General features: G+C 41.0%; 1 protein-coding gene across 1 annotated transcript; it reads right to left on the reverse strand.

Annotated features, from left to right (window-relative positions):
• Positions 1-8,417: 8,417 nt before the first annotated feature.
• LOC122794737 (uncharacterized protein K02A2.6-like) lies at positions 8,418-10,193 on the reverse strand (the record flags this gene model as incomplete). The annotated part of the gene is given in 1 exon segment (XM_044063378.1): positions 8,418-10,193. A coding segment is annotated over 1 exon segment (1,776 nt), but the record flags the coding sequence as incomplete, so codon positions are not given.
• Between the last annotated feature and the right edge of the window lie 1,962 nt (positions 10,194-12,155).

Below are 12,155 nucleotides of genomic sequence, written 5' to 3' on the forward strand. Positions count from 1 at the left end.
GAGGACATTACCTCCACAAAGAGACCAGTCACTGTTGGAGTCCACCAAGGTTGTTTGTTGGGAACTAATCTGTTTGGCATCTACTTTTCTGAAGTAAAAGTCAATGCTAAAGGGCTCTGGCTGTCTAAGTTTGCAGATGACTGCAAACTCAGAACAATCATTGAATCCCCATGGACTTTGCCATCTTTGGCCACCCTGCAGGAAGATTTGAACTGGTGCCAAAATCATGGACTGAAACTAAATTCCAAAAAATGCATTATTGCATCTTTCGAGAAGGCATCTACCCCAGGAGACTATCACATTGATAATAGTAATTATCATAATAATTTGATAACAGTTGACCCTGTTGTTAGGGATTTGGTAACATATGTGGACAGTGGCCTAACTTTTTACCAGCATGTGTCTACTTTTGTAAGAAAGTCCTTCTATATTGTGCGGCTTATAAACAAAAGGATGCCATTGTCCCTCTTTATTCAGCTGTCATTGGGACAGTCATTGAATATAATGCCCCTTTGCATGTATATGTCTAGACACATGCAACAACTGGAATGCTCACAGAGATGCTTTACTAAAAGGATACAAGGCCTAAACGAAAAAATCTACATGGACTGACTCAAAGTCCTTTCCAAATAGTCAGTATCTTATAAACTGCTAAGAGGTGACCTGTGTCTGATATACAAGGCATTTCCAACTGATTAGTGATGGACTTACTGCACATCAGCAAGTAAAATGGCATCAGAAATACTAAGGCTAGGGATTTAAACCTCTTCTACAACATCAACAGAATGATTTGGAGAAACAGGTATATCTCATAGAGGATACTGCTGTTGTGCAACAGACTCCCTATCCACATAAAACAAAGTTCATCACTGTCCATATTCAAACGCATCTATGGATGGGGAGCAGAAAGTTTACCCTAAGACTGCCCCCTGTACTACTAATGGACAGGGCAGCTCTTAAATGCTTTATCCCATGCATGGGTCCCCTCAAATTATCTATGGTATAATCGCTGTTATTCATATTAGGGGTAATATACAGTTATTGACCATGGGATGGGTAAGGCCAATCTATAACTAAGTGGGATAGGATATTTCAAGTATAAAAAGGAAAATTGGCTAGGCTTAAAATAGTCTGCAAGGGCAGCTAGCCTACGACTTAACTTACGAACTTATGAGTATAGTCACTTTCTTTCTTATATGAGAAATCATAGTATACAAATTGGCTGTCAGGCATAGGTGAGTTCACAATTTTTATACATTTCTGAAATCACTCTACTATGTTGTTTAGTGTTATTTTGCATTTATCCAAAGACATGTACACATTCGCAATACAGCGTGTGTGTGTGTGTGTGTGTGTGTGTGTGTGTGTGTGTGTGTGTGTGTGTGTGTGTGTCTGTATTGTGCGCTTGTGTGATTAGTGTTGTCCAGCTGCTTTTTTTTCTGACTACATATGCATCCGCACACATCATACATTACACAGTTGAAATGGAAACTTAATAAAAATCATCTACCATCTTGATTTTAGACATTCTCTACCATTTACTTTTTAGAAAATTTTAATGGATGAATTTTAACTAAGCAGTCTAAATCAGCTTTTCATTAACATCTGGTGTTACCTACTTCAGTGTACCTAGAAAAGCTTGTCTATATAGGCAACAGATGTTCCTTTCTAGAAATTTACCGGTAGCTTTGATGAATACAACAAGATAACACGACAGGCATTAGCAAAAGGTACAGGTGGAGGACTTCTGCTGCCAGATCACCTTGATCAACAGAATCAACCACCATCTGTTCAATGTCACACAAGATCAATCAACTATTCATAGTTATTGTATATGCACTACTGTCTGTAACAGAGTGGATGAACTAATTCCCTGGCCATATGTAAGCAAACATTGACAAGGACCAGATAAATATGTACACCTGCTTTGTGGGATTTCTTTGAGCACCTGGAGACAGGTAACATAACAAAGCTGATTATCTGCCTAGGAAATCTGGGAAAGATTTTTAACTGCTGCAAGAGTGTACCAAGATCCAAGCCTTGTGTTTTTTTTTACATTGCTGATTCACAATCTCTTTAATACAAATCCAATAAAGAGAAACATTTATTTCTCTGAGGGAAATGATGTTCTGACTATTTATGCCCATGTGCTAAATTTTCAAGAAACTGTTTAAGCAAAAAAAAATAAAGGCTTCTCCAATGACAAATGTTAAACGTGTCCATTGATGTAAATCATTAATCTCCCTGAAATCATGTAAAATACATGCCAAGTTATTATTTTTTTTTTGTTTAATATCCTTTTCTGCTCTCTGCACTAGCTTGAATTTTCGGTAAATGTTAATTGTCTGCTTTTTTTTGCTCTGGATCAATTGTTTCAATGTTGGAGCTGTCAGGTATACTCTAACATTAGCCTGATGGTGTGCATGAATAAACAAAATCTATCAAACTTCATGGAATAAACTAAATATAAAGTTTCCTAAAACAATGCATGGTCTTACAAATGGCTACAGATATCAAAGATACCACTCTTCATTTCAGCCTGGCTAGGCATTATAGTTTTTTTTTTAGTTTCTAACACCTGCATAATTCTCTTTCCTGTACTGAGCCAGTGAAATAGAAGGTCAACAGGTGTAAACCTCCATTCCTGTTCATTACTGTTTCACTCATTTATTCAGATCAAACCAACCATCAAAGCATGAACCAGTGTAATGCTCTTCACAGGCATCAAATAACAACACAGCCCAGGAAGGACAGCTGCAGCTGATTTATTTATTTTTTTTTTATCTGTCTGAGGTAAAGAAATAGTACCCATGATGCCCACAAAGCTTGAACATTCCTCCTTTTTTCAATCAGAAATATAAGCAGCTGCTGTCCAGGAAAACACCAGGTGTGGTCATGTTTTCACCTAGCTCATATGTGTTCCTTATTGGCAGCTTCTTTTTCATCTGCCAAAGCAATGGAAGTTAAGTAACAAACAGACCATGTGCAAATAATCAAATTAGAAAATCCAATAACTTGAAACTCAGTATCAGAAACTCTGTACAATCAATACGGTAAAGTAATTCACTTGCCTTCTAATTCATTAAACTGTTACTGCCTTTGGAATCATTACAGAATTATTCAGGCAAGAACAATTAAGGCAGTCAGTACTTGGTTGCATTACAAAAATCAGATTAGAAATTCTCTTGAATTTTATTACCACGTAATCCGTTTAAAATTTTAGACTGGGATCGTCATTTTAGATGTATGCATGCTAAGAAAATAAACTTAACTGCCCAGAACACAATAAAGCAGAAAAATAAACATATTTCAGCATTTTTGTTCACTTTGCTTTTTCACAAATTAAACCAGTGCAGTCTCCAGATGAAACAAAATGTATTTAAAACAGTCAAAAATGAGAAATCACAAGCTACAATTTCCAGAATGTACTAAACCAGAAGTTGTGTCAGATATGTTTCAAAATATTTCTTTGTTAGTGGCATTTTTGAATAATTTGGCATAACATGTCTGTCTAAAAAATGAATCATACCAAATAACTTGAACCAAGAAAAATATGATGAAAGGTGAAATGTTTTTGTATTATTATTTTTATAAACAAATGAAGTTTGGACCATGCATCAGACTTGTCAAGGAATAAAAGCCCCTGTAAAAAGAATCAAACAGTAATTTGCATAAAGAGACATAAAAACACATGGCTGACAATCTATCATGTTACTATGAGCACAGATGTATCACTGCATAATTGCATATATCCGTCTGTGAAACCTATATGTCTGCAATAGTACCAGCACAGCAGCAGTAGAGAAATGCATGGGAACAGAAATAGTATGCATAGTGATTTGGACATGGCAGTATAGGTCAGGGTAGGTAAAGGAAAACACTCTGTGGATGTGAGCAATGCTTATGACATAGTCAAAAATGCCTCTGCGTTATTAGGACCATGTATCTGTGCCAAACACTTATGGATCCTTGTGAAGTGGCAGAACTCATTAGCCCAATATGTTAACACTACAGCTGATGTTCTGGATAGCTTATAAAATATTGCTTGTCAATGATTTATCCAATGACTGTAAAAAACAGTTTTTTTTTTCTTTTTCTGTATTCTGTCAAGTGTATTTATTTGTAAGTCATTCAAACTGTGTTGACAGTGGCAACATTTAAAACATAGTTTTCATTTGATTTTCTTGTCACCAGTGATAACATGCAACAGGTTTCTAATGCAATAACAAGAACATCACCAATGATTTGTCAATGATATGTGACATATATCACACATATATGTTAGCACTGACATGATGGCTAGTTTTCTTTATACTCTTCATCTCCAGTAAAGTCTTGCACAGATTCTGTATATATTTGCCACAGATGTCTTAGCTTGACCTGAGACATTGAGGAAATGCATGCAAGTGCAAGATGTTCATATTCTACATCCCCTCTATCACTCATCTTCTGACAAGCTGTAAATCACACACGGGCTTCCTGTCTTTGTACTGACTTACAACTAGTGTGGCCCTACCCACTTTTTCCAACTAATAGTTATTTCCTCATGAGCTCAGCTCTGTACTACCCATCCTCATACCTCTTTCCAACTAATAGTTATTTCCTCATGAGCTCAGCTCTGTACTACCCATCCTCATACCTCTCAACCTGTTAGAGCAAGAAATCTGAACAAAGCCATAAATAATGGTGGGACAAATGCTCAAAAATAGGGATATATTTTTTAAATATTGTTCTTACAAACTTAAAAAGTAGATAGAACAATAGGTTTCACATTAGCATGAATTTATTGAATGAAGTCTGAAACTCAAATGACTGCCATTCTTTTCTGACTTCAACCCTCAATGGTTTGCCAGAATACAACGCTTTTATGAAAACAGACCAAAAGTACACTACAAAAATCTGAACATTCTGTGAAAATCTGTACAGTTGAGAGGTATGCCCATCACTGGTTTCTATTTGCACTCTTTGTCTGCTCCAAAGGCATACCCTTACAATCACTATCAATTTAATGCATCTACCATCACTTGCATCTCATTATTGTTTACCTACAGCAAGTGGCCAGACAAGATAGGCACTGAATGCATGCATCCATGCAGCTGTCTTCTTATTTAGACATAAGCACTGGCTATCGTAATAAATCCAGCACCACAAGTACCCATCCATTGTAACCAGCAACTGTGAGTCTGTGCTTTATGCTTGATGCTTTCTTCTCATTCCCCATCTACTATTCATAGCTATCTTCCAATTTAGAATATTTTCCCTGACACTCCTTTTTGAGTTACTTTTAACATCCTTATAACCAATTTTTCCCCACAATTTACCCATCTGCCTGCTGATCTTCAGACCCCCTCAGCTACTTGACTCTCATTAGCTCCCCATTATAGATGTACGTGTTTATTGTGAAGTGTCATCATTAAGGCAGCCCGACCTGTCTATCCATGAAGAGAGTATTAACTATACTTCCATGATCAGATTAGTTCATCCACCAACTGCACCCTTGGACATTGCAGTGATAGAACCTTTTTGGTGACCTCATTTTGGCTGAGATTTGCTATTACAATGAGTTCCATTAGTGTTCTTTCAAACATGCAGCTTATAACATGTAGACTGGATCCTTGCCCATCTAGTATCAAGTCTAGGGATAGCTAGTCTAGGTGTCCTTATACCAGTAATCTTTCAGTCCCTGCTTCTTTAAGAAATGGAATGTTTCCATCAGCCTTGAAAGAAGCCATTTTGTCCACCATCTTCAAAAAAACCTTCCTTGGATTCTAACATCTTTGATAACCACTACTAAATCTCTAACACTTACTTTTTAGTGAAGGTTACTGTCAATGTCATTAATAAACAGCTTGAGAATTATCCTACAGTCAGTGGATTTATGAACCCTTTTCAGTCAGCTTCTAAGACCAGAGTCAGAAATAGTTTGGTGTTGGTTCTCTTGTGTCTCTTTGCAGCATTTGACACCAAGTGCACCATGTGACCCTGATAAAACATCTGCACACTTACTGTGATGGCTCTGCTATGACCTTAGAGTATTTATCTCTTATCTCTATAGCTGCATTTACAGGGTTTGCTCTAGAGTCAACTCATTCTCTACTTTTTCTTTATGCTGCTGAGTTTTACAGGGTTCTATCCTGAGTCTTCTACTGTTGGTTGTGTACATGCTTCCACTAGGTGACAAATTAAGGGAAAGGGACCTTACATATCATAGCTGACAACACTCAAGTCTACCTCTCCTCTTCTCTCTCCAAGATAATCTGATGGGTTTGTTTACTTTGTCTGGAGATCTTATAGTATTGAAGATGTGGGCTAATTTTATATTAGTTGAAACCCAACACCTCAAACAATGAGTCACTGCAAGTTCATGAAACCTTGATAGTGTCTTCTGTCCCATCTGTCCTCACTTTTATTACTTACCGCAACAATACGCTTGAATTCAGTGATAGTGGAACCTTGGTCTAATTTTGGACTCTAGGCTTCCACTTTGAGATCGGGTGTCTACTGTTGTGAAGTCCTCTTCTTTTGACTTGCAAAACATTTGAAACATTTGAAAGATCAAGCACTTGTTATCTCAAACTGGCTTCTAGGACATTTTCATCGCATTAGTCTCTGCAAAGACAAATTACTGCAATGCCTGTATTTTCTTCAAATATCTTTAGTGCTGCTTTTTTGTATTGATTAGTTTTGCTTTCTCATTTGCATAAGCATTGTGCCATATTCAATCTCTTTTTCTTTCCTGTGTCATATTTATTCTTTAGATGTCTCCTGCTCCACCTATTTCTCCTTACTTTGAGGACTCATTGTTCCATCATGCTGTGACATAACCTGTGTAAGATTTTCTACACTAAATCCTTCACTTCACAGGTATTATATAACTTCAGCTTCAATTTGTTTGCCTTCTGCTTTACTATCTTCTGTTCTACATTCCCACTTTGTGATCTTGTATTTTTGTACTCTGAAATTTTCCATATTTTCTCCTTAGCATAACTATTGCACCATATCATATCTCTTTTTCTTTCCCATGTGAATGTTTCTTTTTTATACCTTGCAAAAATCTCTAGGTTTTGTTCTTTATATTTTTGCAGTTCCCCCGTTGCTTCTTTTTGCAAACTGCCCAAAGTTCCCTTGTCTATGTAATGTTTTTCATGGATATGTTGTATGTTATATCCTGGGAAAGAAGGAGACCACACGGTTTCTGGAGTTGTAAGGCTTTTCTTTATTAAGAGCCTCCAGGTGTGCACCCATGCTACATTTCACAACTTCTGCAAGTCATCCATACACCGGAACCAACAAGTTACCAGAGAATACAGAACCAACATTACATGTTGCAATCCACACAGCGCCCCTACAGTACAACAACAGCATTACCAGCCCGAATACTACATTGCTCCCCTCTTAAGCTATGACATAATCCCTTACATAAGCAAAACTAGGGAGCAAGTCCATTTAGTCACTTACTTCTAAATAACGGGCTAGTTATTAACTGGTTACCATACAATCTAGCTATGTTGTTCTTGTAATCAATACATGCACTTTTAACATTGATAGTCCTTCAAGTAACTAGGTTTAACCAGCACACGCTTAGAACGGCGCAGTGGTACCACCTTGGGTGACTCCGGTGTCACAGTTACCACTTCAGGTATCGGTGTGTCCTTCCCTGGAACGGCTGGATCCTCGGGAACCTCTCCTTCCGCGTCCCGGCGGTCTCCCTGGATTGGCGATCCTCCTGCCGCTGCGAGCCCTTGTTCCGAACTTAACGGTATTTCCGGGGCTGGCAGTTCCATGGAATCCTTCTTCTGTTCGCTCCGCAAAATCTGGTCTACATGTCTCCTCACCAAGAAATCTCCATTCAACCTCACCTGGTACGATAATGGACCTGTACTCTTGACAATGAACCCTGGAATCCATTTAGGTCCATAACTGAAATTTCGCGTCATCACTGCATCTCCCTCCAGAAAACTTCTCTCTCTCCGTCGTCGATCATGACATTCTTTTTGCCTCCACTGGGTCCCCTCTACCTTAGCTTGGATGTTTGGATGCACCAGATCCAGCGTGGATCTTAATCTCCGTCCTTGCAACATCTCGGCAGGTGACAAACCCGTGGTAGACTGAGGTGTAATACGGTAGTTGAATAACACCCTTGACACTTTTGCTGCCATACTTCCTTCTCCGGACTTTTTCATCATTGCTTTAAAAGTCTGAACAGCCCTTTCAGCACAACCATTTGAAGATGCATGGTACGGTGCTGATGTGATGTGTACGATGCCATTTTTTCTCAGAAAACCCTTGAACTCTTCACTCGTGAAACATGAAGCATTATCGGATACAATAGTCTCTGGTAGTCCTTGGCTACTGAAACTCTTCCTCAAGCATTCAATGGTAACGAGGGAAGTGGGTGTTTTGACTTGATAGGCATCCATCCATTTAGAATGAGCATCCATGATTATCAAAAACATGGCCCCCATAAAAGGTCCGGCATAATCTATATGAAGTCTCTGCCAAGGCCTACTCGGCCACTCCCATGGGTGTAGTGGCGCCGCCACAGGCAAGTTGCGATGTTGTTGACATGTTTTACACTCATTCACAGCGACTTCAATATCGTGGTCCAACTTGGGCCACCAGAAATAACTTCGGGCTAAGGCCTTCATTCGTGTGATGCCCACATGACCTTGGTGCAACTGCTGTAAAAGTGCCCCTCTTCCTGGGGACGGAATTATCACTCATGCCCCCCACAATACGCATCCAGCTTCCACACTCAGCTCTGTTTTCCTCACCTCATAAGGCCGAAAAACGGGATCCGTTTGTTGGACTGGCCAGCCTTGCTGGACCCACTGAAACACTCTAGCTAGCACCGGGTCTTTGCGTGTCCATTCACTCAGTTCCCTGGCAGACACCAACGTGATGTCCTCCATCATCAACACTCGGTCCTCCGCTTCCTCTTCCTGGAGATGCCCTGGTATCGGCAGATGGCTTAGCGCGTCCGCATTACTATGGTGTTTTCCAGGCTTATAAACAATCTCGTATTCATAAGCTCTCAATGTTACAGCCCATCTCTGAATGCGGGGAGAAACCATCTGCGGCACTGCTTTCATCTCGTTGAACAGTGACAACAAAGGCTTATGATCGGTGCAAATAGTAAACCTCCTTCCATAGAGGTATTTGTGAAACCTTTTAATCCCAAACATTACAGCCAAACCCTCTTTATCTAGCTGGGAATAGTTTGACTCCGCTTGTGTTAAAGTTCGTGACATGAACCCAATGGGTCTTTCTTGTCCATCTGGCATCCGGTGTGCCAACACAGCTCCTAACCCATAAGGTGAGGCATCACATGACAAAATTAAGTCCTTGTGACTATCGTAGTGCACCAAAACCTCTGAAGACTGCATTAGTTCCTTTGACTGTTCAAACGCTCTGTCCTGTTCCTCTTGCCACGACCACTGAGCCTCCTTCCTTAATAGCTTATGTAAAGGAGCTAACAGTGTTAACAGATTTGGCAGGAACCTGTTATAATAGTTGAGCAAGCCTAAGTAGGCTTTCAGCTCTGTAACATTTGTGGGGGCTGGCACCTGTTGAATGGCTTCCACCTTGTTTTTCAAGGGGTGCAGGCCTGATGCATCCACCTTGCAACCTAGGAACTCTGCTTCCTTTGCCATGAAAGCACATTTACTCCGCTTCACTCTCAGACCTGCCTCTCGCAGTCGTCTCAGCACCTCGTTCAGCGTCTCCAGATGCTCTCGGATGTTCCTACCCGTCAGTAGGATGTCGTCTAAATACACAGCCACCTTCGGAATTCCTGCCACCAGACCCTCCATTATTCTCTGGAAAATAGCTGGACTTGAGGAAACACCAAAGGGTAAACGATTGACTTGGAACAAACCTTTGTGTGTGCTAAGGGTGACATATGACTTTGACCCTTCTTCCAGCACTACTTGTTGATATGCCTGACTGAGGTCCAGTTTACTAAACCTTTCACCTCCCGACAGTTTCTCAAACACATCCTCCACCTTTGGCAAGGGATACTGCTCCAGCTTCGAGACTTGGTTCACTGTTAACTTGTAATCACCACATATGCGTACAGTACCATCTGGCTTTAACACAGGAACAATGGGTGCGGCCCATTCCGCAAACTTTACTGGTTCAATTATACCTTGCTTCATGAGTCGCTCCAACTCAAACTCAACTTTCTTCTTCATTGCGTATGGTACGGGTCGGGGTTTGTAAAATCTTGGCGTTACGTTTTCTTTAACGTGTATTTTTGCTGGTGGACCCCTCCAGGTCCCCAGTTCCTCTTTGAAAACTTCTTCGTTATTCTCCAGCACCTCTTGCAAGGTCAGGCCCTGCTGTTCTACTTTATGGAGCTGTAGGCAGCCCATGTCCAGCTCCTTTAACCACGCCCGGCCTAGCAGGTTTGGTCCCTTACCTGCTACCACCATGACTGGCAACTGTTTGGCTTGGTCTTTATATTTCACAGTCACTTTCGCCATTCCCAATGTGGGAACTATCTCACCGGTATATGTTCTCAAAGTCACTGAACAGTCCTGCAGCTTCGGAGCTTCTCTGGGCCCTAACTTCCCATACTCCGCCTTTGACAGAACCGTCACACTACACCCCGTATCCACTTCAAACTGCACCATTTTACCATTTAAGTCCAACTGGATTTTAATGGGATCCACTTTTTCCCACCTGGCCTCTTTCATGTTAAACATAGTAAACACTTCCTCGGCTTCCCTGGTTTGTGGATCTGTACCTTCACGCATGTGGTGTGCATACTGCCGTTTTATTTTTCGGTTTCCCTTCCTTTCCATTATACTGCTCTTTTCCTCCCCCTTTCTCGGCTGGTCCCGAGAGGGCGTTGAGCGGCACATTTTTTTCACATGGCCCTTTTTTCCGCAAGCATGACATTTTTCGCTTAAGAAACGACAGTTCCGTGACAGATGTTCACCTCCACACCTGTAACAAGCATACTGACCAGACTTCCCTTGTGCTTTATGCACTGGCAGAGGGGTAGCACTCCTGCTCCCCACCCCTTCAATGGTTCTTGGTTGTAAATCACGAATGTCTTTATTCGCTGTCTCTATAGCCTGTGCCAACTTCAAGGCTTTTTCAAACGACAACTCAGGCTCCGCTAACAATCTGCGTTGTATGCGGTCATCTGCAATACCACATACGAGCCTATCTCGTAGCATTTCTGTCAGTCTGTCCCCATAATCACAATGTTGCGCCAGTTCCCTCAACACTGCGACATACTCCATTACCGTTTCATTGGCCCTTCTAGTCCTTGAATTTAACTTGAACCTCTGGACTATTGCACTCGGCTTCGGGTTATAATGTGACTGAAGCAAGTTCGTCAACTCTGCGAACAATTTGTCCCCTGGTTTATCAGGACTCAATAAGTTCCTCATCAGACTGTACGTCTTGCTGCCCACCGAGCTCAGCAATATGGCTCGCTTCCGACCCGCTTCCATTATCTGGTTTGCCACAAAAAAAATGTTCCAATACTTCACAATACTCCTCCCAGGTCTGTGTCTGACAGTCGTATGCAACTAGTGACCCCAACATGGAACCAGACATCACTCCGGCAGGCCCAGTCTCTTCGTCGTCCGACATGAACTGCACCCCACCGTTTTACTCGCAGCGGACTCGGAGGCATCCCATCCTCGTCGCCAATATGTTATATCCTGGGAAAGAAGGAGACCACACGGTTTCTGGAGTTGTAAGGCTTTTCTTTATTAAGAGCCTCCAGGTGCGCACCCATGCTACATCTCACAACTTCTGCAAGTCATCCATACACCGGAACCAACAAGTTACCAGAGAATACAGAACCAACATTACATGTTGCAATCCCCACAGCGCCCCTACAATACAACAACAGCATTACCAGCCCGAATACTACATTGTATCAATGAGCATGCGTTTGCATTTGAAGCTTTTCACAGTTCTTCTTGTGCAAGTAGTTTTCTTACCTCTAATTTCTCTCTTAGTCTTTTTAGATATCTTCTATCTGGAAATTATGGGATTATGCATAATAGTAACAGCACATAATGTCTTCCTTATCCTTGATAGTCCACTCTATCAGCTTTATGGCTCTTTTTTTGTCTATCAGTTTTTGAAGTTTTAGTGGATTACTACTTCCTTTTACAACAGGGTGCCCATCC

The sequence above is a fragment of the Protopterus annectens genome, chromosome 2.part1 (assembly GCF_019279795.1).
Source record: "Protopterus annectens isolate FY-2018-M chromosome 2.part1, PAN1.0, whole genome shotgun sequence".
Taxonomy (NCBI): domain Eukaryota; kingdom Metazoa; phylum Chordata; order Ceratodontiformes; family Protopteridae; genus Protopterus; species Protopterus annectens.